Source organism: Bos mutus, chromosome 10 (assembly GCF_027580195.1).
Source record: "Bos mutus isolate GX-2022 chromosome 10, NWIPB_WYAK_1.1, whole genome shotgun sequence".
NCBI lineage: Eukaryota > Metazoa > Chordata > Mammalia > Artiodactyla > Bovidae > Bos > Bos mutus.
This window is the reverse complement of record NC_091626.1, coordinates 26951336-26976737: the sequence shown is the minus strand read 5'-3', so window position 1 is coordinate 26976737 and position 25402 is coordinate 26951336. Positions and strand designations below refer to the sequence as shown.

The following is a 25402-nucleotide window of genomic DNA, read 5'->3' as shown; positions in this document are numbered from 1 at the left end:
GTTGCCATTTCCTTCTCCAATGCATGAAAGTGAAAAGGGAAAGTGAAGTCGCTCAGTTGTGTCTGACTCTTAGCGACCCCATGGACTGCAGCCCACCAGGCTCCTCCATCCATAGGACCCTCCAGGCAAGAGTACTGGAGTGGGGTGCCATTGCCTTCTCCCATAAGCAACTGGAAATCCTCCCAGAAAACTTTAAAGGAATACTTCCTCACCTGTAGGCACTGGGAGGATAGGAATATGGACCAAGTCCAAGTTACAGCATCAGTTAAATACACAACACCAACCCACTCCAGTATTCTTGCCTAGAAAATCCCATGGACAGAGGAGTCGGGCAGGCTACAGTCCATAGTATTGCAAAGAGCTGGAAATGACTGAGCATGCATATTATGTATCTTAAGGACACAGGTAGGGAAGGAGTGAAACCAAGTAACATGAGACTTTAACTGTGTAGAACTGAGCACTTATCCAAAAAACTATAAAAATCAGACTTACAAAGCAGCTGTTTAATTATGAAAATTGAAGAGATAATTATGGAACCCAAGCCAGTCAAGTCAAGCAGGCACCAGTAAGCTGTAAAAACAGGTGGCTTAGATGCTTATGCGCTTCCCTGGTGGCTCAGAGGGTAAAGAATCTGCCTGCAATGCAGGAGACCCAGGTTCAACCCCTGGGTTGGGAAGATCCCCAGGAGAAGGAAATGGCAACCCACTCCAGTATTCTTGCCTGGAGAATTCCCATGGACAGAGGAGCCTGGCGGGCTACAGTCCACGGGGTCGCAAAGAGTCGGACACAGCTGAGCAACTTCACTCACTTAGATGCCTATAGCAACGGTACCTACAGCTTTGCTGCCTCTTTTTCAGCTAAACTGTGGCTTCACAGATAATTTCCTGTGGCCAGTTAATAAATAAGGGGAAAGCATGAACCTAATTCTCGGGTGGATCCACAGTGTACCAGAACCAGCCAACAGTGGAAAGCACCCTGCTCTAGCCCCACTGAGATGGCCCTCAGAGACCACAGTGGTGGAAATTCTCTCGGGGCCAAACTTCAGGCAGATCATCTGATTGCCCATTTTAGCCTGAATTATGAATCTACACTGATTCACGCGCTGTGCTGTGCTTAGTTGCTGTCGTGTCTGACTCTTTGTGACCCGGTGAACTATAGCCCATCAGTCTCCTCTCATGGGGATTCTCCAGGCAAGAATCCTAGAGTGGGTTGCCATGCCCTCCTCCAGGGGATTGTCCCAACTCAGGGACTGAACTCAGGTCTCCTGCATTGCAGATGGACTCTTTACCATCTGAGCCACCAGGGAAGCCCACACTGATTCATACACAGTGAAAAAAGGTGACTTGCTCCCTGAAGCTTTGAAAGGAAGGCAATTGGTGACATGGAAGTTTGAAGATGTGTATATGTGGACCTCTGGAATGCTGCCCAAAGTGTGAAGATATTAGTGCCTTCATGGTAGTAGAAGTTCTCAGTCATCAGATGGACAGGATGACTCATGCTATAGATCTTAGCTGGCCCCTTTCTCCAGTTGTTCTGGTGGCTTGTTCAATGGATTCATCCATGAAACTGCCCTGGCAACAGGGATGGAAGGTATGCTTGAGCTTAGTAATTGGATCCGCTCACTGAGGCTCATTTGGCTCTTGCCACTGATAAGTGGACAACCTGCTAATTGCAGAGGTAATTGATAAGCCCTTGATATGATATGCCCTTGATATGTTCCAGGAAGATCAGCTAGTTATCTGGGTGATTACACTGAATCATTCTCATCATGGAAGAGGTAGCAGTTAGTCTTGGCAAGGTGCTGAACACAATTTCTGGGTGTGGATTTGCCCATAGTGTCTGCTAACATCATTTATGGACTCAGATTGCCTTATCCATTGCCACATATCTTTTATAACACAGTCTTTAATCAGAGGCACTAACTTAGCACATTTCCTATCACTCAAATATGGTTGACTTGAGGATAATAGTGAAATGACCTGTTGCAGACTCACTTACAGCACCAACTGGGAGGTAATACCTTGTGAGGTTGTGATGCTATCCTACTGAATGCAGTGTATGCTTTAAATTGATTCTCTGGTGGCTCAACGGTAAAGAATTTGCCAGCCAGTACAGGAGAGGCAGGAGAAATGGGTTTGATCCCTGGGTTGGGAAGATCCCCTGGAGATGGAAATGGCAACCCACTCCATTCTTGCCTGGAAAATCCCATGGACAGAGGAGCCTGGTGGGCTACAGTCCTCCATAGGGTCACAGAGAGTCGGACACAACTTATTGACTAAGTAACAACAGCAAAAACATGCTTTAAATTAGGAACCAGTATAGTGTTGACTTCTTCCAGATAGGATGCATAGGTCTGAGGACTAAAGAGTGGAGGTGGGGTGCTCCCTCTCATCATTATGCCTAATAATGTCCTTGAAGAATTTTACTTTCTGCCCCTATAACCTTGGCCTCAGTAGGTCTGGCGGTCCTAAAGCCTAAGGGAGAAATGCCTCTACCAGGGAACACAGTTTCAGATTATTTATATCAAGAAGGCAAATAAGATCACTGAACTGGGTAGGGTGATTATCCCAGTTATTTAGGGGTACCTAAAGAGAGTAACAAGGACTATTTTGGAACCTTGGGATTCATTGTGGGTGCCTTTTCATACTCCCTTTCCTGAGAATACCAATCAATGAAAAACTAGAGCAAAACACCAAGATTTCAAATTTTCTGGGATGAAGGTTTGAGTTATCACACCAGGTAAAGGACCTCATCCAACTGAAATACTGGCTGAGAGTAATGGGATTTGGAACGGTTGGGGAAAGATGACAGCATGAAATGGTTGAAGATGCATGTGCCGAGACTACCATTTACTAGTAGTAGCAATAATGCATAAGTCTTACTCTGTAAGACAGAATATTTTAGGATGACCCACCATCCCCATTTCCCAGGACTGAAGTGTTTCCTAAAACATGGGAACTTCAGTGCTAAAACCAGGAAAGTCCAGGAAAAACCAAAACGTCATCCCATTTACGCTCATTTCTTTTAATCAGCTCTATGAAAGTAAACAAAGCATGTCTTACACACCTAACAGGTGTGAATGAAGATAATAAGCAGTGACTTTGAAATCTGGTGGGCCGACATAGTTAAGTCCAGCTTGTTTACTTGCCGGATGGCCTTGGCCAGACTACACGGCTTCTCCCGAAGCTTCACCTCCTTTGGTGAGTCCGCAGGTATTTCTCTACACCATGACCCACTTTAGTACTAGCAAGGAAGACTCCATATGGGCTGCTGGCCCTTTCTGTGTCACTGTTTCTTTGATGCCAAACATATCTGCCCCACTTCTCCAGAGTCCAAGGGGCTTGCCTGACCTGGGGATTCTGGTGCCCCTTGGCTGTCCCTTTAAATCTTAACCTCTGTGCCCCATGCAGGCCAAGAAGCCAGAGACCTGCTCCTGCTACAGAAGCAAGACTATGAAGGGCTTTTCTCCACCTCCAGGGAACCTGCCTGGACCAACATAAAGAGGGATGGCATGTTGTATGAGGTGGCCCGAGGTCATCCATCTACCCCCTGGAACACTGCCAGGCTCCTGGAACATGTCAGACCCCAATGGCACCAGTTGTAAGGATTTTACCACAAAGCATTATTGTGAGGTGAAAGGAATATTTCTAGGGTATGTGCTAGGTACAGGGCACTATGGTAATTGCCTTGAAAAACGGTTCATTTAATCTTGCAACAACTGTATGTCTGGGTCGGAGAAAATGAAGTTCAGGGAGGTTAAAGTCACTTGTTTAAATATCCCCACAAAAGGTAAAAATGATACAACTGGGATCCAAACCCCATAGAATACTGGAGGGCAGCACCGATATGTAGAAGGTCAAACAGCAAAACCCAAACCTTGACCCCACAGTGGGTGTCACACGCACAAGTGGCTCCGGGGACCAGGAGGTCCTGTGAATGAGAGTGGAAGGCTGGATAGGGACTCTGGGGAACTGAGAACTGAAACCCTGTCAACACGGGGTGGCCACTGATCAGCTCCACTGGAGTATTGCCATGAAGGGATGCTCACCCAGTGTGGCCAGAGAAGTTAAAATCCATATTTTTACACAAAATGCTTGTTTAAAGACACTGAAAACTATTCTGCTTAAAAAATACATTGATTATGATGTATGGCAGAAGCCAACACAATATTATAATTATCCTTCAATTAAAAATAAATTAAAAACAAAAACATCAATCTTGTTAGCCCAATCCATCATTTCCTGGTAACCATCAAAGAAAAAAAAAACAAAACATGGATCAAATTCATCACTCTGCTGCCCACCAGGTTTAACTCCTGCCCTGCACAGTCGTGGAAAGAGAAACGGATTGACCAAGGAGTCTGCCAGAGGCCGTGATCAGAGCAGAAGAGTGAATTACCTCACAATGCGGAAGCAATGTCACTCATGATCTGACCTTGTGATAAAGGTCATTGGTGGGGGGCCACAGAGTGACAACCAGCTCCTACTGTGTTTCACCTGATGGAGAAGTTGGGACCAACCTGAGATACAGCAGAAAGGTTAGAAATTAGATTAGAAATCAGAATCCGAGAATTGTGAGGCATCAAAGTAGTTTACCTTGGGTCACCTCCATTCCAGATTCTTAAGAAAGAATGATGAATTCCCTCCACATTTATGAGTAAAGGTTAATCCTATTTCTTATAAAGACAGTTTGATTCCCCTGTTCTTTTCTGAACATGTTGTGAATATCATATGGCATGCCTTCTAAGAGCAGTTTTCTAGGAACCCTTTCCTAAGATGTCTTTTGAACCACCCCCTCCTTGGGACCAGGGAATATACCATCATGAATTGTGAATAATTAGACTCATCAACCCAAATCACCTTATCACAGTGAAATTTCCCTTTTTGGAAATTTTCAACAGTTTGACTCTTACTGGGTCCACTCAGCTGCCCCTAGAGGAGGTCCCTGCTCAGTTAAGGATGGGGACAAAAGGAGGAGAAGGGGACTGAATGAGGTCAAGAGGGCTGGCTTCTCAGCTCTTCCTCCTGGACCCTGGCTGCCTCCCAGGGTCCCTCACTGGAAGAATGGCCTTCTGAGGGGCTCGTTCTTTGTTCTGGTGTGTATCATGGAAGGCTATGACATTCTGATTTAGAATTAGAAGACTTGTGTTTGTGACCTGCCTCTTACTATCTGTGTGCTCCTGGGCAATTGTTTAACCTCTAGGAACCTCACTGATAAAATGAAAATGATATCTACTTCTGTGGTTCTTAACCAACTCAAAACATGAAAGGTTTATAAACCACAAAGCTCCAACATGGACATAGGTCAGATTGCTTTTGGCCATTGCTACTAAAAATACCTATCTTTAATCACCAAGGGGTTGTGGCAGAGGTAACCATTCATAAAAAAATCATGTCTTGTAGGATAGAATGGTCATTGGGAAGTGGTAGCCCAGCCAGAATTGTACTTCCTATCTCCTTTGCATTTGACTGTGTTGAAGTGAGTAACCTTTACGAAAGGAATATGAGCAAAAGTGATGAGTAGCACTTCAGAGCCAAGGCATGAGAAATGTGCCTTCTCTAATTTCTTTCCCACCTACGACCCAAGGAAGAGGACTCCAAAGCCTCTGAGATTGGCAGCATCGAAAAATGGGAGAAAACTGAGTTCCCGAATCCTTGCCTGGCAGAAAGCCACCTACTGACTGAGAACATTCTCGTTGGATTATTATGTGAGTGAGAAATGCTAAAACGTTTTGTTAAGCCCCGACATCCTGGGGTTTCTTTATTACAGCAGCTAAGATTGCTCTAAGTAATAAATGAATCAAGGGGATGGGAATGCTATAGCTCCGCCAGGAAAAAGTGCTGAGGATGCCATGTGCATCACGGCTGGCTGTGTCTTTTCCACACTAGCACACAGGCCAATGAAGCCAAGGGATTGCAAAAGGACATCTGCTATGGTCCATCAGATGAGGTCGGTGGACAGTTTAATTACACACACACACAGAGATACATCATAGATATATATGTATGTATATTCTAGAATCCCAGTGTTAAAGCTGAAAGTATTGAGCTTCAGAGGGCATATATTGAAACTTTTTTGTAGCTCAGGAAATGGAGGAAGGTGGACTGGCCCAAGTGCATAGAGCTACTTAGTGGTGGCATCTTAACTAGTACCAAGTCCTGAGACCTGGTTGAACCAGGTCTCTGTGGTTCAACCCAGCTTCTCTCTTGACAAAGTCTAACATCTGGATAACCCAGAAATGACTCACGAAAGGGGAGAGATGGAGACAAATGGATTTTATGATTCTGCATCTACCGTTTCATTGGCTAACAGGCATTTTTCACTGTCAATTTTGTGGCTGGCAAAAAAAATGACCGAGCCTTGCAGCCAAACCCTTTTCCTGGACTGCTTTTTGTGTGTTCTTGTGTGTCCTTTTAAATGCTGTCCTCTAGCCATAACAACTATTGCTAATCCATGACTCTGCCAGGCCCTGATTCACCCCATGACTTCAAGCATGCTGTTTCTTCTCAAATGTTCTTCATCACCAACCCCCTCACCAAGATAAGTCACTATTTATTCTTCTTCCAAGATGTTACCCACCTATTCCATTTCCTGGGAAGTCTCCTCCAATTCCTGCAGGCTGAAACAGTGTTTCTTTCCATCGTGTCCCGTGGTGCTCTGTCTGTGCCACCTTTTGGCTACTCACGGCGCAGAACTGCACTTCTTATTCCCACCTTGATGGCTCACGTGCATCAAAGCCTTCTTCCCGTCCCTTAACTTTTGGAAAGGGTGACAGTACATACAAGGTGGTGGCCACCCTCGTCTCCTTCCCTGAGCTGTTCAGACCAGGAGTGGACACCCGACACCAAGTAACCAGGCCACAGGCACTCCTGCCATCTCGACGGGACTCTGCCTCTGGGGGATGGCCCCTTTTGATGAAAAATTGGCCCCGTTTCCTCCATTGAGAATGTGCATTCAGACTTTCAAAGAGATGTTCCAGGTTGCTGTAGGGAACAGAGTTGTGAGGTCATGGCAGTGCGTCAGGGCCATGCCAGACCATGTACAAGACGAGCAAAGCAAGAGCACGTCGGGAGAGGGAGGAGGTGGATAGGCCTGCGAGGGAGAAGGAGCAAGGATGGGGGACATGCCGTGATTTGGGGGACACGGAACGTGCCCTCAGTTCCTGAGGGCTTTCAGGTCCCTGTGGCCAGCCGTGTTCCTGCCTTGGGTTCCCAAGAGGCCCCCACCAGGGCTTCAAAGTAGAGCCCCTCTTCATTTCTTGAATGACTTTAATGGGTTTCTGCTTCTTGTAACCCAAAGAGCCTCGGTTAAAGAAGCTCTACCTCCCACCCTGGACCATGAGTTTCCTGAGGTCAGAAACTCTATCTTCCTCTTCACTGCAGCACCAGAACCTATCTCAAGGTACACATGGTATTCAAAATCATTTGTTGAAAGAGTCATGAATACATGAATGAATGGATGTGCCCATTGGTAATAAACACAGGATGCTGTTTGTCTAGCTGGAGTCCCTGACCCAGCAGGCCTTTCTGATACCAAGAGCTCTTTCCCCTTTAATCATCACGGCTCTACCTCTCATGTCCGCCAGCCTCTTAAAATCCAGATTTTGACAGGTGGCATTTCCCTGAAGAATTTTTTTTGCTTTAAAAATCCTAGGCTTGGCACACTGGCATCTGAAGAGATGACAGATACAAACAGGAGATACAAATAGGAGACGACACTTTCACCTCAACCACTACAGCCCCAGAAGGAACCCAAGGTGGCCCCCTGGACCTTTTCCTGAAGCAACATGGGGAGAAGCAAGCTGTCTTCAGAGAGATATAAGTATAGCTTTTATTTTTTTTTTTTAAACCAACCCAACATTTCCACTGGCAACTGTCAACATAGCTTATGACATGAACACAGTTTCTTTTTCAGTTATTTGTTTTCTTAAAAAATGTGTTTAAAATTAAACAGGTGTTTTTCATTTCTTCTTTTCCCTTAAAAAATGTATTTATGTCAATGCAGAAAGCCTAAAGATCTGTGGGCAGTCTTTCGGTGATGATGTGTGTGTGTGTGTGTTTTAAAGCCAGGTCCTTTCAAAATTTGTTGGGAAAAGGTCTGTAGGGCATGGCAATCTCTCTATAAACCCAGGCTCCATGGAATTATGGCAGCTAAGATTCCTCCTACTGGGGCAAGAAATAGCCCACAGGCTGGAAAAAGAGCTTCAAGAGGTTTAAAACCAAGCAGGAATGTGGGAGAGATGAGGAATTCTAATCCCTGTCCTGTGAAAATGCTTTCAAACATGACCCAAGTCCAGGAGACATGAAGTCCCTCATTTTCTTATAAACTTCTAAGTTTTTGCAGGAAGTCAAGAAATACAGTCAAAGCTCTTAGTCTGGTGCATTAGGAAGTGAGGGAGTGGTGAAGCTGACATCTCTCAGAATCAGACATTTTCAATATAATCTTTTCCCGACAGATCCCACTAGGTGGACATCGCTTCTCTCCTGCCTCAGATACAAAGCCAGAGATGTTCTAGAAGGCATATAGCCCTTCTGCTTTCCTAGCTGCCCTCTGTCATCATATTCTATTTCTATTTTCGTCCCCTATCTACCGCTCGGTGGGTCTTCCTGCAGAGGGATAAACATCCAGACACTGATACAACGAGACAGACAGAATCTGAAAGGCTCGGGCAGGGAAGAGAACAAGGACGTCTTGTTGTAAGCTGGATCTTGACAGAAGCTTGAGATAAAGCTGTTCCTGCTCCAGCCACAGTCCCCATTCTTACTGCCCTCGCGGGTGCGCGAACTTAACCACCACCCGGACACCACAGTCCATTCAAGAATGCAGAGGATAAAAGGAGAAAGGGAACAGGAACTCGATGGAGCAGGAGACAGCTGTTACCCAGGGGAGAGTGGGGGAAAGGGTGTTTCTGAAAGTTCAGGCCTCTGCCCATCGACTCAGACCTTGAGCTCCTTCCCAGCACCGTCATCACTAACCTCAGAAAAGACAAGGTGGACAAACGATGAGCAAAACCTGGTGGGAAAACGAAAGCAACCATGATACTGACGACAATGAAAAGAGACCCCCGAGCCAGCCACGGGGACAGGACTCATTTCCACGCCTCACGGGCGGAGTGAGAGGATGATGTGTCAAACTGGACAGACAGGAGAAACCCTGTCCGCCCCCCGAGGAAAGTTAGAAAGCAAAGGAACAGTCAGAAGAAATGTGGAAGAGAAGGTGGCGAGAGGGTCTGACTTTGCTATGGGTCAGGGACACGGCGGGGAGACGGGCTGGAGGTGGATCTGTTGCTGTCATCGGTGTGGATTGAATTAAATATTTTGCCAAGTGGGTGTTTCCTCTGTTCCACTGGATGGACGGACTCTGCCCTTTCAGTTCACTCCCGGGGCCCAGTCCAGTGATGCTCCAGCGGCTCGGGTCCTGAGGCTGCCTCTCTGGGGTGTGGCTCGTCCCCCAGAGGTCACAGGTGGGGACGCACCCTTCTCTGGGGAGAAGTTGCAGGCCTGCCCAGCCGGAGGCCTCGTTCTGTGACTCAGAACCCCTTGATGTAGCAGTAGGCCTCCAGCGTGGCAAAGAGTATGTAGAGAAGCCACAGGCTCACAAAGAGCCAAGTCGTGGCCAGCTTGCAGCCACGAGGGCCGCCCAGCTCCCCGCCCAGGTGGGGCCGCCGGCGGTACAAGAGCACGCTGATGCACACAAATGCAAAGATGGTGAAGAGGGTGACGGAGAAGGCCAGCGTGCCGGCCGACACGTGGAACTCCTGTCCCTGCAGGGCCCAGTAGATGGCGGCCACGGACCAGGCCAGGCCAATGCCCAGGAAGACGTTGACGGCGTTGCTGCCCGTGACGTTGCCGATGGAGGCGTCTGCGTACACGTCCTGGATGGCAGCCGCTTTGCTGGCAAACGTATCTGGAAAGAGGCAGAGACAGTGAGAGCCGGTGGGGAGGCTGAGATGCGGAGGGCCTTCCATGGAGAGAGGCCGAAAGGCAGCCGGGGCCAGCAGGCTGAGCCTTGGGAGTGGAGGCAGGGGCCTGGGGGCTACTCCCTGCTCCACTGTTAATAAACTGTGTGGCCTTGGGCTGGTCACCTTACTTCTCTGGGCTTCCTGTTCCTAATCTGCCTGAGCCTGAAAGGTTCCCAAGGGTCCTTCTGGTTCTGATATTTACTGAGTGGCTTTTATTGTTCCCTTCTGACTACTTCTTCTGTAAGGGGGTGGTTTGCTTTCCCATAATATCTCCCAGGGAACTCTGACATCCAGGGAAGCTGCTTAGAATAAGTGCCTGATTGCCCCTGTCACGTGCGACATTTACTTTCAAAACAGACTGTGATTGAGCCTGTGGGCTTAGCATTGTGCTAAGGGGTGGATTTATGGGGACAGAGGACACATGGAGAGATGCAGGGACTAATGATGGGGATATCCATGGGCTCAAGAATGACAGGGCTCAGGATTCGCAATCAGCATGCAGAGCACAGGGCCTTGAAGGCTACTGGACTTTAGATGTTGGTATGGATTGTAGGCACTGGAAGGATGGCCAGCCACCCTTTTATTCGGCAAGTTAGGAAAAATAAGGGTCAAGGAATCTACTCAAGGTAAGTTAGCAAGAGATTTGACCTGAAAACCTTCATCTGAGAGCCCTTTCCATAGCTTCACCCAACATCCAAACAGCTTCAGCCAAAGCCACAAATCAGCTGAGTGGACCACAGCATCGCCTTAAAGCCCCTAATGCTGCCAGCTGTTCTCTGCACCCACTTCGAGGTCTTGGACAAGCCCCAAGCTCTCCCTTGCCCAGCCTGCCTCCTTGTTGCCAATATTGTCCCCGAGAAAACCTCTTGCCTTTTCTTGCCTGTGACCTTGCTTCTTCTTTTTTTAACTTCTGATCCTCTGCAACTTCTTCCCACATCTGTTCCTTTTACCCATATCTGCCCCTTCCCCTCTGATAGTTCCTCGAGGCCCCAGAGAACAGAGGTAAATCATAGGGTATCTTTCCCACAAAGCCTTCCCTCAATTATCCATTTAATTTCTTACCACTCCATGCATTCCCATGATAGCCAAACCTTTTGCATCATTAATGTACAAATAATTCCACTGGTCTGTGCTGGGGTCTGGGGAAGTGGCTTCTCCAGAGTGTGATGCAGACTCAGTTACTCTCCAGAAGTATATGCTTTCTTGGCACAAGAAAGGTTTCCAGCCAGCAGAGTCCTGTCTGATGAGATTTGGCCCAGCCTTTCCATAGGAAGGGGCTGTCTCTGTCTTCCTACCACAATTGGAAGGCCACCTCCTTGGTAGGAATTTGGGGTTCAGACACCCTGGAGACCCCATCTGAACTAAGTAAGGAACCTGAGCTAACGTAGCTAACCCTCTCTACCGGCTTACCCCTGCTTGCCTTCCCAGCCCAGCTGAGGTCCCCCTGTTCCATGCTTGCTCAGCGCCTGTACTTTTTCATCATCAAACTTATTGAGATGATTTGATCATCGTTGAATGTGGTCTCCCTCACTAGATTATAAACTTCATGTAGAGAGCGAAGTGTGTCTGTCTTGTTTCCCATTACAGTCCCGGCAACCAGCACAAAACTGGATCAGGCTCAGCAAACATTTGAATGTCTAACGAATGAATAAAGGCATATCTGTTCCTGTTCATCTCTAGGTGTTTATGAGATAAAAAAAATATGATTCATCATATGAAGGACAAGAGCCTGTGAAGCTTCCTTCACCTGTCCTGCTGGGAGACACTTGGTATTTACAGGTGTCCTAAGCAGAGGCGGCTTGTGGGCCTTTCTTCTGCACTTCTCCAAGCAGGCTCATCTGCAGCCAGAGGGAAATGGCCTATTCGTCTGATGCGGAGGTTAAGAAAATGGGTCACTGACTTCAGCAAGTGATTTAACCTCTCTGGGCCTCAGTTTCCTCATCTGTCAAGTGGGGATAATAACTCTCCTTATTGAATAAGGTTTGGGTGAGGGTTACAGGGCTAAAACAGGAAAGCTGCTTAGCATATATACCACCTGACACATCAGAAGTGCTCAAGGAATGTTAACGATCATTCTTAATGGTAGCAGGGGTCCCTTGGGTTGACCTTCATGCATCTTAGAGGCAGAGGCTCTGTTAAGCTCAGATCTGAGATGGTAGGGAAGATAATGAGGCAAATTGGAGGGCTCATTTGATCCAGGTAACATTCCCTTTGCTAATCGAAGACCCCCTCACTCTCACCTGGCACCGAGGTGCCAAATGCCACAAAAATAACAGCCGTGACCGAGTCCTTGAGACCAATGGTGCAGCCGAAGTGGGAGGCCAGGTCCCCGATGATAGCGGTGAGCATGCCGATGATGAGAATGGAGACAACGAAGCAGGCCCAGCCGTGGCAGTACTCTGTGGGGGGCACACAGGCAAACAGCACCTTCCAGAAGACCGTGAGGAAGTGCATGACGTAGTCAAAGCAGGAAGGCAGCCTCTCCTCGCCTGACTCATCCTCATCCTCGTCCCCTGCTGAAGGCAAGAAAAGCGGGCGGCGGGGTCAGATCCTCATTCATGAGAAAGTCAAGTCCAACCCACCTCAGGAGCATCACTGGCCGCACAGAGATGCCAGCTGTGTCCTGGGCAGCTGGTGCAGGCACTCGAAACAGGAGGGAAAGAGAAAACGCATGGGGATGCCCCACTAGTCAATTTGAATGCAGGGAGAGTGAGAGAGTGGGAGAGAGGGAACAGAGGAGCAAGAAAGAAGAGAAAGAGATGGAATGTGGGAATGTGAAAAGGACAGGGCAGTGGCGGGGAGAGGAGGGAAGATGGAGAAGGCATGGGGTTGCTTAGGTGAAGAAAAGCGGAAGCTGTGAGCCCACTCTTCACTGGACACCCGCGGGGCTCCTAATTTTCCTGACATGACTGCTGCAATAACCATGTGGTTCTGGTCATTATCCATCCACAGTGAGACACCTGTCATTCCAGATCATGTGGGCATCCCGGGGAGTCAGTTGTTGTTCAGCCACTAACTCAAGTCCAACCGCTGTCCTTCACTATCTCCTGGAGTTTGCTCAAATTCATGTCCATTGAGTTGGTGATGCCATCCAACCATCTCATCCTCGGTCACCCACTTCTTCTGCCTTCAATCTTTTCCAGCTGATAGGTCTTTTCCAATGATTCTGCTCTTCGCATCATGTGGCCAAGTATTGGAGTTTCAGCTTTGGTATCAGTCCTTCCGATGAATATTCAGGGTTTATTTCCTTTAAGACTGACTGGTTGGATCTCCTTGCAGTCCAAGGGACTCTCAAGAGTCTTCTCCAACACCACAGTTCGAAAGCATCAACTTTTTAGCGCTCAGTCTTCTTTATGGCCCAACACTCACAACCATATTTGACTACTTAGAAAAACCAAAACTTGGACTATACAGACCTTTGTTAACAAAGCAGTGTCTCTGCTTTTTAATATGCTTTCTAGGTTGGTCATAGCTTTCCTTCCAAGAAGCAAGCGTCTTTTAGTTTCATGGCTGCAGTTGCCATCTGCAATGATTTTGGAGACCAAGGGAAAAAAATCTGTCACTGTTTCCACTTTTTCCCCATCTATTTGCCATGAAGTGATGGGACCAGATGCCATGATCTTCGTTTTCTGAATGTTGAGTTTTAAGCCAGTTTTTTCATACTCCTCTTTCACCTTCATCAAGAGGCTCTTTAGTTCCTCTTCACTTTCTGCCATAAGGGTGGTGTCATCTGCATATCTGAGGTTATTGATATTTCTCCCGGCAATCTTGATTCCAGCTTGTGCTTCATCCAGCATTTTGCATGATGTACTCTGCATATAAATTAAATAAGCAGGGTGACAATATACAGCCTTGACGTATTCCTTTCCCAATTTTGAACCAGTCCTTGGTTCCATGTCCGGTTCTAACCGCTGCTTCTTGCCTTGCGTACGGGTTTGTCATTCTCCAAATATGCTGTGGGACGGAGCTGGGTGTTCCTGGTCTGTCCTTACCAGGAAACTCGGGCAGAGTTGCCCGTTCAGCAGTCCAGGAGGAGAGGATGTGCTGCAGCTCAGTCAAGGGCAAGCTCTGTCATATTTCAACATGACCTGTAGAAGCAGGATTCGGGGCACTTGGGCTCCAATTGCATCTTTGCCACGAAGAGACTCTGGAACCTGGCATCAATCCCTTTTTGTTTCTGAACCCTGGTTCCCTCATTTGAAAAAGGAAGGCATTCGATTATGTGGCTGATAATCTACTCATTGTCTCTTTAGGGGCAAAGTAAGGTCATAAGAGGGGGAGTCTGGAAGCAGGCGATAGAAAAAGTGGGGCAGTGAACACAGCAGCAGTGGCCCTCTCTTCCTGTCTGTACTTTGGCTGTGGTGCTGGGACCTCAGGGATGTGACCCGGTGGGTTGCTATGACAACAAAGCTTCATGAAAAGAGACAAGGCCCGGAGTGCTGGGCAGCACAGAAGGCCTCTGTGGCGCTGAGAGGCACTACTGCTGGGAGTGATGAGACCCCTCCCTTCCCATGCCAAGCTGCATGTAGGCCCTGGGATGCTGGCTGTGCTATGGGTGCCCACTGAGGAAACCTGTCACTAAGTGCCAAGGAGAAATCTGGAATCATCCAGAGCAGAGGTCTGTCAGTCAATGCAGAGTTTTTACAAACCTCAGACCCGCACATCTAAATCAGAATAGTCTCCCATTTTACAGAAAAGGAGGACTGCCTTAACAAGACGATGGAATGATGAAAGCCAGGATTTCCTAAGTTTCTATTTAGTACCAGGCTCTGTAGCTTTCTACTCTCTTCGCTGAGAAAGTAAGGTAGCAATAGTTCCTTTTTTGGGTGACAAAACTGAGACACAGGGAGGATAGCTTGTCTGAGTTCACATAGCATGCACGTGTGCACAGTCGTGTCCAGCTCTTTGCAACCCCATGGACTGTAGCCCACCAGGCTCCTCTGTCCATGAGATTTTTCATGCAGGAATACTGGAGTGGGTTGCCATTTCCTTCTCCAGGGGATCTTCCTAACCCAGGGATTGAACACGCGTCTCTGGCGTCTCCTGCATGGGCAGGTAGATTATTTACCACTAGCGCCACCTGGGAAGCTCTTCACACAGCAGAACCAGGGTCTGAAAGCAGAGATAGCCATGCTTTTTTAGTTACCCCCACGTTTGTCTTCCAAAGTGACCCAGTGAAAAGACAAACATCCAGGGTAAGAGCTGGGAAGGCTGGCCACTGAGGCCCTTCCTGAGATGGGTGAGCTGTTGACATGTCTGTGTTCCTGCTTCTCTGGAGCTTCCTGCTCCTCCCAGCAAAGCCTGTGTCCATCTCGAGACCCTCTTACCTGCACTGACAGTGATGGCCTCCATGAACTGGTCCCTCCAGGAATGGGTCCCCACGACCAAGGCCAGGTTTGTCTTCCTAATCAGCTTGTCCACGGTAGTCTGTCAGGGAGATTAAAACTTGGAACCGTGAGGTCAGAATGCTCAGAACCGGCACTTTGTGGGGGTGAAAGATACTCTGCGCTCCGGGGGGCTCCACGTGGGTTCTGAAAGTTATGCATGAAATGGCCTCAGGGGGCATCCTCTGGCATAGTCCTTCTACTGTCCTCTTCTTTGGTTGTGACTGCTGACATTGGATATTTAAAGCAATACAATAGAGAATAACACTAATGCTGTCAGTAAACCTAGACCTGGGGTAGTGAATTTCAGTACATTTGTTTTAAAAATATAATTAAATAGTGATGATACTTTTAGGGGTATTATAGCTCATTTGTTCCATAGGCCTTGTAATATCTCCTCACTGTTCCTAAGTTACAAATGACCAGCACTGTTCCATGTTACAAATGGGAAAACTGAGACTGGGGTGGGTAAGTGATTTGTGCAGTTTCAACTTTATGTATTCAGTGGTGACGTTAGAACAAAACTGCTGGTCTTCTACCTCCCACCTCATTATTCTGTTATTCAGTTACATCTCACGTATGGCCTGACCTTGAACTCATAGGACTCCTCGATGATGACCTCTAGTTTGGGGTGTTCACCCAATATTGGCTTTCCCATTTCTGCTATCCTCTTGGCTTCTTCTTCTTCCACAGTCAGCTTCCTGTCTGTCACCTCTGCAACAAAACAAAACCAGACGAGCTTTAGCACATTTGCCATTCCCTGGAAGTCTAAATAAAGCTCAGAGTATTAGGCATTGGCAATGGGCATACAGGAAACAGCTCTTGAGGACGGGGATTTTGTGTACTTGTTAGTGCCTCTTTCTATAAGCTGCTAAACAGACCATGAAGGGGTTCCTTGCATGTTCTGAGTTTAACATTCCTCTTTACATTTTATACCTGGCTTGGGTGTTGAGGGGAACCTGACCCAAAGACCTTCTGAGAAGCAGCACCAAGGGAAGCCCCAAAACATTTGATGAGATATTGAAGAGCTGGGAACAAAAGCCAAATCTCTTGACCTTTAACAGTTTTGAACTGTTGGGCATGACTGGCATGGCTACTTCATATAAAGGTTCCTGGGGGTCAGAAGCACATTTCAACCAAAGGGAATGTCCACTGGCTCACATTAACATCTGTCTCCAACATTCTTAGGACTGTAACTTCTGTAAGGGACAAAAAAGGATGTTTCCAGGAATATCTACATTTCATACTAGTGAATATTAGCCTCACAATGAGAAACTTGGATGACTTCCCCCAAAATGTCATGATTTCTAAATGAAAGAGCCCTAGAATTTCTAAGGAACCAGGCACATTTCTTCTGAAATACAATACTTGTTTAAAAACACACAAAAAGAAAGTTCTTCCTTTCTTTCTTTCTGAGGCATTCCCGGTCGCCCCTCAGTATCTTGACTCATTTACAATCCCTTCTCAGGTTGAACAGTTATAAATTTTTTCCACTTCAGCTGGTGAGTCCATTTTAAGACCACTTCACCATGAAGACGTGTTTTCTGGATTAAAGTGAAACAGAGATTGAATCTTTTTATTCCCCTTTGATTAGAAAATTGCTCTTGGCAGTCTGTTTCTTTCAGAGCTCGTTTAAACATCTTTCCATCCGAGTCCACATTCTTACATGCAATTAATTCTTTTATTTGGCTCTTTAATTGCTTTTATTCCACACAGTGAATCTCCCAGGGGAGTTTTCTAGTCCTTGAGTAATCTCAAGGACAAAATGGGTCAGAGGACAAGAAGGTCTTCTTTTCTTTCTATCTTGGGAATTGGTGAAGCATGGTGAGGGGTGAGACGTGAGCTCTCGAGGTTGTAAGGAAAATAATTTACTGGAAAGATCGTAAACCAGAGGGTCTGTTTTATATAAGAATTTTTAAAGCTGTTTTGAATGAAGACTGGTAAGAGAGTGTGCAGTGGATTCCTGGGCTGGCTGCTGTATTCAGTGCTTCTGGCTCCAAAGGCAGAAGGCGATCCCCAGATGTGGGGAGCTGTCCGTGGTGCTGTCCTCCCGCTAGTGTTGGTGACCACTTTTGGAAACAGTTACTTCTCATGGATCAACGTCCTCCTGTACATTTCTAAGCATATACCCTCTTGCAGCCTGACTTCATTTAGTCCATATGAGCCTCTTATTAGGTAATTCTGAAAATAACTCTGGCTATGCAGTCAGTGATCCTAGAAGCCAGACTGCAAGCCACTCTGAATAAAAGCCTTTGTAAAAACATATATATGTAGATTCTTTACAAAAAAAGGGGGGGGGGCATTCTTTTCCTCTACTTGTGGTCTTTGGGACCATATTACAATGCATATCCTAGTAGAGACAGTTTTATTCCACTCCTCCCTCCCCATTTCCCCCATGTCATACTTTACATGTGCCACAAGAACTTTATCCCAATATAATGAGCTCTCCAGTGACTTATAAATGTACCTGTCTAACCCCTTGTCTACCTATCAATCTAGCACTGTATCCATCTGGCAGGATATTGATCTAGCTACTGACCTGTCCAACCCTGTGGTGACAGTCAGTTTTTCCATCTAGCTCTCTGCAGAAATCACTTTGACAAATAACCAATCCTCTATCTTTGGATCTCCCACAGCCCCACAGAGGTACTTGCTCTCTCTCTCTCTCTCTCTCTCTCTCTCTCTCTCTATATATATATATATATATATATATATATATCTGTTAATGATTTATTCACATGCTTTTAAATAAATTCTGATTTAGTATCTTGGTTTGGTAGTAATTCCTGCCTTACTTCTGTAATGATCATTTCTTTACATTCAAATTAATTTTTTGAGAGGGTGAGAAGTCTCAAGCCTTAAAGATCATAATTATTCTGATCACTTGTTTATGTAACCTCTCAATTTTGAGTGTAGAAAATAAATGACAGGTGACCTTGATATTCAGACTGACTAAACAAACACTTAGATCTAGGAAAAGGAGGAGGAAGGGGGAGAAGAGAGAATGAACCTATTAATAGGATGGAAGATTAAACAAATATTGGAAGAGAGAAGAGCTTGCCAGGCCAGACTGGAACAGATTGCCATGAATGTCCTACAGACATTCTCAGAAAGAAATGGGGCAGTGTAGTCAGTGCCCTAACTCCCAGGTCCCTGAGCTTGAAGGTATAGCTCAGATTGAACACATTTTCTCTCCATTTATCATGAGGCATTGTGAATCACATTTGCTTGGCCACCTGGAAAAATCCAAACAAGGAGTTGAGATTTCCAGTGAATTTAAAGTCTAACCAAGGGCTCCTAAATTGAAGGTTTACAGATTGAAAGATCTAGGAAATGACACCTTTTCCTCCCTATTTTAGCTTCTACTGGTATCTGTGCCAGTGTGTTAAAAGTATAATGAAGCTTAAATTAAATCACAATCTCTGTTTTGAGCATATGTATGTGTGGCTGGTAGTGGGTAGAGGCAAGAGTTGGAACAAAAAAGCCTGAATGCCTTCTCAGGCGAGAAGATGAGCTAAGTGGAGAAGGAACACCCAATGCTTTGACATTAAAACCTGGGAGAAGAGTGGAATATATGGGGTTGGAGGTAGTCATTATCTTATTGATATAAGAGGAAGCAATAAACTAAGGAAGCTGAAGTAGTTTTTTCCAGAAAGGGAAAATGTAGGGGGTTATCTACTTTTTTTTTTTTTTTTTGGTTTATGACTCCAAGGAGGTCAGTGTCCTTACTATGTAACCTGCCCTTTTCTCAAACTCAGTGTACAGCCTATGGTGACTATCAATGAATTCTGAAAGATGTTTTGCATCTCAAATGACCTTACATACGTATAAATGACCTTTTATATGTTCAAAGAACTGATGAAATGTAAAATGTTATTTTAACATATATTGAGACACCTTGTATAGCTCACTTTGTCTGCACCAAGAGTTACAGAATTGCCCATATGCCGGCAATGCCTTCCTAACGGCTCACAAAGTTGGATATTGTCTGTGATTTGATTACACGGACGCAAGCATATTTGGTACATTTTTATGACAGGCTCTAGATTCTGTGTGAGAATATCCCCAATATAAATTCTCCCAAATTTCTATATCCAATCAAATAATTGCCCCCTCACCCCATAATATTCTAATTATTCTTGTCGTTCATGGCACATGTGATTTCAAAGATCAATGACAAATGAGCCAAAGTTCTAGAAATTTAGGTTTCTGCTGTGATGAGATGGAAGATCTTCAGGATCAATAAGATTCCAGATTCCTTAAAAACTACTTTTCATGTTCTCACAGCAGCACCTGATTATTTCTCCCCGGACCCCATCCAGATCAAAGTATTTTCTTTCTTATTCCATCATGATCCTATTAGGAGAGTCAGCTCTGACTCTCATCCTCTCTTGTCCCACAACATGAGACGATAGAGGAATTCAGACTCAGGAGAAGTGTATGACCTCCCCCCATTTCTTCAGTAAGTTTCAGTTCTCTTCCTGGTCTCAGAGAGGACCAACTATGCCTTTACCCACATCCACTGAAATAGTGCTCAAGGAATTGTCTACCTCCTCACAATCACTTGCAGTAGGGAAATAAATCTCCTGGTCCTTAAGAGAACTTAAGCCCACAGCTCCTAGTAAATAAAGCAAAGGATATTGGTCTTAAAGTAAATAATGGCACTGGCAAGAAGCAGAAAAAGGGATGGGGGGAAGACACCTCTTACCTGTCGATAACAGGAGCGCTGTTTGCAAATGGGTACCAGACAAAGGGAAGAAAGAAAAGGAAAGAGCATTAAGGTCCCATCTCAAAAGTATCCCCAGGTTTTGTGGCTGCAGTAGCACAAGGAAAGCAGTGAGCTTAGTAGGTGAGAGCACTGTGGCCACATGCAAAAGGCAGCAATCGGAGCATGCGCAGCAGCCGCAGCAAGAGGTGTGAACTACTGGAGAGACCACTGAGTACCAGGGCCTTGCAGCTGCAAGTTTTCCCCACAACTTCTCTGCAACCCTGAGGGCTATGGATAGAGGAATGAGGATGGGGGGAACTAAGTAGGTGAAGCAGAGACCGAGTTGGCCATTCGTGATCTTCTAAAGGATCAGGTTATCACAGCCATTCTGTAAAGGAGTGAGAATCCAGTAATCTTCAAACTGTATAGGTTGCAACCCTACCAGAGCTTTGAGTATCCCTAAAAGAATAACCTCGTGAAAAGATAAATCCTGCAAAATGTTTTCCTTGAACAGTGTATCATTTTATAGAGAAAGGCTGGAGGTTGGAGGCCATGGCCTCCTCCCATTTTGCATCGTCTCTACCTACTGTGCAAAGTCACTGTGAAGCCAACTGCAAAGTCATTGCAATGAGTAGATGTTCAGTAGAGGTTTGCCATTTGCCACCTATTTTGGCAATTGTATTGTTCACAGATCCTGTGGGGTTGCATCACTGAATAGTGTTTTGTTTCAGAAAGGACAGGCTAAGTCAGAGTCTAGATATTCTGGACCAGACAGACTGTCGTACTGAAAGCTACTGACAGATGGGAGAAGACAAATGCAAGGTCCTTAAATGGTCTGGTAAGCTGAGTTAAAGATATACCCAGCACAGGTCTTTCCTAGCCCCTGAGTTTTCACTTATGCTAAACTCTCCTAGATTTCGAGATAAAATAAATTCTTGTAACATACCATTTTCACTTTGATGGTGTCTTAGTACAGCACCTCCCTCCCTGGCTCTTGTTAAATAAAAGCCTGAGAATATCCTGCTACATACTCCTGGTGCAGCTGGCAACTGATGGGGATTGATGAAGAATGAGTGAGGCAGGGGGTAGGGGAAGGCGTCTGTAAATTGTTTCTTCTAAAAATCTCTAAGAACACAACTCAGGTCTGTAATTCCAAATTCACAGCCACTGAAAACACATATGGATACAGAATCTTTATGGTACATAATCAGGGAGAATAGCAGTTGACTTTTTCTGGTTTCTCCCACATGGAATTCTAAGGGGCAATGGATCAAAGGATCTTTGTACTACACTGAGATGAGAGATAGACAGATAGCAAGACAGCATGCTCATTCTACTCCTTCTATGGATTTTCACAGAAGAGCCTCTCCTGGCCCCCAAGTTCCAGTGGAGAGTAGAAAAAAAAGAAAAGAAGAGTAGAGACCCAAACAAATCAGTGTACCCAGGTAGGCCAGACAAAGGGCAGCTCTTCCAGAAAAGTCCCTGCTGCTCTGGTTTTCACTGAGACACCCCTCCCAACACCAGGATCAACTCTAGCACAATGAGAGGACTTCCAGTCAGCTGCACTGCACTGTTTCCTGGTCGTGTCTATATGACCCTTAGACTTTCCGCTTAACAGTTATGGATGGATCAGTGAGATCCAGGTAGACACACTGAGTGACAGGATGCCTCCTGCTCTGGCTGATGAGAGAAGCTGGAGCTGAACTTTTCCCTGCGTTGATCCCCCAGGGTCAGGTGATTGCTCAGATACCCCAGGGACAGGCAGGAAAACAGCACAACTCTGAGCATTTGGAAGTATCTGAGCAACTTGTTAGGGGGAGCCCATAGTGAGTGAAGTGAAGTCGCTCAGTCGTGTCTGACTCTTTGCAACCCCGTGGACTGTAGCCTACCAGGCTTCTCCATCCATGGGATTTTCCAGGCAAGAATACTGGAGTGGGTTACCATTTCCTTCTCCAGGGGATCTTCCCGACCCAGGGATCGAACCTGGGTCTCCTGCATTGGAGGCAGACACTTTAACTTCTGAGCCGAAGAAGGCACAAACAGGCTTCCAATGTCCAGGCCCAGGCCCAGGCCTGACAGCCTTGATCATACTGCTCAGAGTTGCTCTCAGTTGTCTACTGCCAAACTCTAATGCTTCCTCTATTCCTGGGCAACTGTGTTTCCTGTTCGTCCCCTCTTATTCCCTCCCTTAGTTTGTCCGGAGGATTTAATCTCCCCTCTGAAATCTGTTTTGTTTGCCAAGAATATGATCTCTTACTTCAAATACAGCATTTCACTTTCTTTGTAATGCAATCGTCACTTTGACCATGCACCCACTATGCTATGCTCTTTGGAATGCCTAAGCCTCTCACATGCAGCAGTGATAATGAAAAGCAATGTCCACTGCATTGTTTCTCACTAGGAGAACAGCAGGACATTCTGGATATCAGGATGGGATTTCATTTGGTTCTGAGTCTAGACAATTGAGTTTTATGACCTCTCACCTTGTGGTCTAATGCCAAAATATGGGACGATCTGAAGAAACTGAAAATAAACCCTATAGATAATAGAAACTGACAGAAAATGGACACCTTTCCTATTGGCAACTTCCATCTTGGTCACTGGGAAAAGATCTAGGGGCATATCACACTGGTAGCTCGATGAAATCCTCCTCTTCTCTTCTACTGCCTCCCCCAGGATTGGACTCCACCAGGGCTCTGCTGACATCTCCTTGGACAGCGAATCTATTGCAGTGAAAAGGGGTCCTCAAATGAAGAGTAGCCTGAGGCATTTATGTTTGGTCAAGTCTCTTGAAGATCACAAGATTTATCTTAGGTCACTCTCTGTCCTGCTGTTGAATGGTCTTTATTGGGGAGGCAGAAAAGAAAAGCCTCTTCACTGGTAGAATAAAGTCATGGATGGACTTGCGACTCACTCTTCTTGTCTGGAGAAGATTGCCTTCTTTCTAACCTCCCTGTGTGATCCTTTGTCCAGCTTTCATTTGCACATAAGTAGCTAGGGACTGTGGACATTGATGAGGCTAGTTGATAATGGCCTTAGGTGTCAGCTGCGTCCAACCAATCATGAAGATGTGCAGTAAAGGCAGACGGGAGATGGGAATGAGGTTGGGCAGACTTTGAGACAATTTCTGAGACTAGTCCAGGTGGCAGGAACACAATCTGGGAAGCAACGGAAATTACTCTTTTCTTGCAGCACTCTTTGGAAATCAGGCTCATGGCAACATATTAGGTGGCCAAGAAGAGAATGAATAATGGAAAGCAGACAGGGCTTCTGCTTCTCCAACACCAGATGTGACCAAACCAGTGTGGGCACAGAAACAGTCAGATTTGCAGAGAGAGTCAGAAGACAAGGGGAACTGAGCAATCATTCATGTCTCAGAAGACCTGGGCACAAGCCTTTGGGAAGGTAGTGGCTGAATATCGGATCTGTCTTCACATTGTTGTTTGTCATGTGAAGTAGTGGCAGAAGCATCATCTTTTTTTGACAAACAAGTAGATCTCACCGTTCTATCCTCCATGAGGCTCCCAGCAGCACATGTGTCCTGAAGGGGAGTCTAAATGACCCTCTCTTGGCATTTCCCCAAAGCATTCTTACCCACATATACTCCTCCAACACTTTCAAAGGTGTAGCTTCCAATCGTTTTCTTCAAGGGAAGAAATATTTCCTGACATTGACCTTGGTTGCAACATAATCAGTCCCTTAGGCAGGTATCCCAAGATGCAGGTCCTGAGGAAAGGAGGAGAGGAGGCCACGTCTCTGGTGTGGGATGAGGGTTATCTCAAGACCTGGGTAATGCTCTCATTTGCAGACGCCAAGCCAAGGCTGCCTTCTGTGAACTGTCCAACATCTGTTTCTCAAGGATCAACACCAACCACACCATTGAGAGTCCCTCCTATTGGAAAATCCAAAAGGCCATACTCTGGGCCGGCCCAATGTCAGTCTTTTTCCAGGGCCTTCTGGCTGAGGTGATTTCCATACCTGGAGTTAATCACTTCACTTTTGCAGACTCAATTTTCTGCTTTCAGGACTGCATTACCCTAAAGCAGTTGGAATAAAGTACCCCGCCTTGGGCTAGACAAGAGGTAGAACGAGATGGGGTGGGATGTCAAGGGAAGGATGAACAGCTCAGGGTTCCAGATTGCATGACTACCTTGGAAGCCAACTTTCCCTCAGAGAACTCCCAGAATTGTGACCTCTGACAACTGGTATACCTTTCCACGTTTTGCTCTACCCAACTGTGAAATAGCCAGATAAAACACTTACCTCCATGAAGGGCAAAGGGGCCCATGGGCCACTCTGCAAGTGAAAAACCTGCCAAGCACTCCACGGAGGTTGGGAGATGCAGCAGAAGACTGTCAAAGCATCATTGCAACATGGGATCCAGCCCCCAGCCCAGACCCTCCCCAATTCAATCCAGGCTAGAGAGAGAGGAGGGTAGAAGGAGAAGAAGGCAGGGAAGGGGCACAGGCATGCATCGCATGCATTCCTTTCATCTTCTCCTCCCCATCCACCAAGGAGTTGGTTGGCACATTTACAGGTGACTTTGTGTGGGGTGGGAAATGGGGCAGGGGTGGGCGGTGGAAGAGGAAGTGCAGGGGACATTGGTAATCAGATAATTGGAACACAAGGCAGATGTAACTCAGCAGGGTCATGAGGAGTCGAGGCTGCACTGTGCCCAGGAGGTGAAAAGGAGGACTTGGAAATAAGCTAAGGCTAAGAAGGCAGAGATGATACCGAAACAGGGTGAGAGCGAGAATACAGGAGGGAAAAGAATAAAAAAAGTCCATTGGTCAAAAGGAGGAGGGAAGAAAAAGTAAAAAAGGGGGAGGGGAGAAAAAATATAGTTGCTTTTTGTTCTTGTTGCTTTGCAGCTTGTTTAAATTTTTTCTTTTTGTTTTATTTTGTTTGTTCATTTTTTTTTTTTTTTGTAAGAATCTCACACCTGATATTCCACGTTCCATCCATTTCGGCTCACCAAGGACAATGAAGAAATTCTCTTGCCTTTCGTATTCCTCCTCATCTACTATTTTAACCCTTACGGTTTTCCTGTAGGGACAACAAGAGAGAAAGTGTCGACTGGGTCGGAAGCTTGGTTGGTCACCCGGAGCACAGCCTTTAAAACCATTCCCCATCACTCTTGGCACATGCAGCCCAGTCCCGCCATGGTGGCTTTTGACAGGACTCAGTGGATTATATCGTTCTTATGTCAAAACTGGTCTTAGCTTTTCTTATCTCCTTGGTCAGAGCTGTCCTTACGAGTGAGAGGAAAAGGGAGTCAGAAGGCAAGGGAAAGTGGGCAAAGGAAGGGATCCACGAGGATGGGAGGGAAATGGGAAGGAAGAAGTGGGG

General features: G+C 46.2%; 1 protein-coding gene across 15 annotated transcripts in view; it reads right to left on the bottom strand.

Annotated features, from left to right (window-relative positions):
* Positions 1-7755: 7755 nt before the first annotated feature.
* Positions 7756-25402, bottom strand: part of SLC8A3 (solute carrier family 8 member A3) — a 168138-nt gene continuing 150491 nt past the window's right edge. For 3 of the 15 annotated variants that reach the window (XM_070377636.1, XM_070377638.1, XM_070377637.1), the window contains 5 exons: positions 20054-20071; positions 15935-16059; positions 15289-15388; positions 12202-12477; positions 7773-9906 (listed from right to left, as the gene is read on the bottom strand). In XM_070377636.1, coding sequence (XP_070233737.1) covers positions 9530-9906; positions 12202-12477; positions 15289-15388; positions 15935-16059; positions 20054-20071 — 896 coding nt within the window. In that variant the 3' untranslated portion in view covers positions 7773-9529. Of the gene's footprint in view, positions 9907-12201; positions 12478-15288; positions 15389-15934; positions 16060-20053; positions 20072-24995; positions 25100-25402 lie in introns of all 15 variants that reach the window. The other 12 variants (XM_070377646.1, XM_070377645.1, XM_070377647.1 and 9 more) reach the window with 11 other exon arrangements.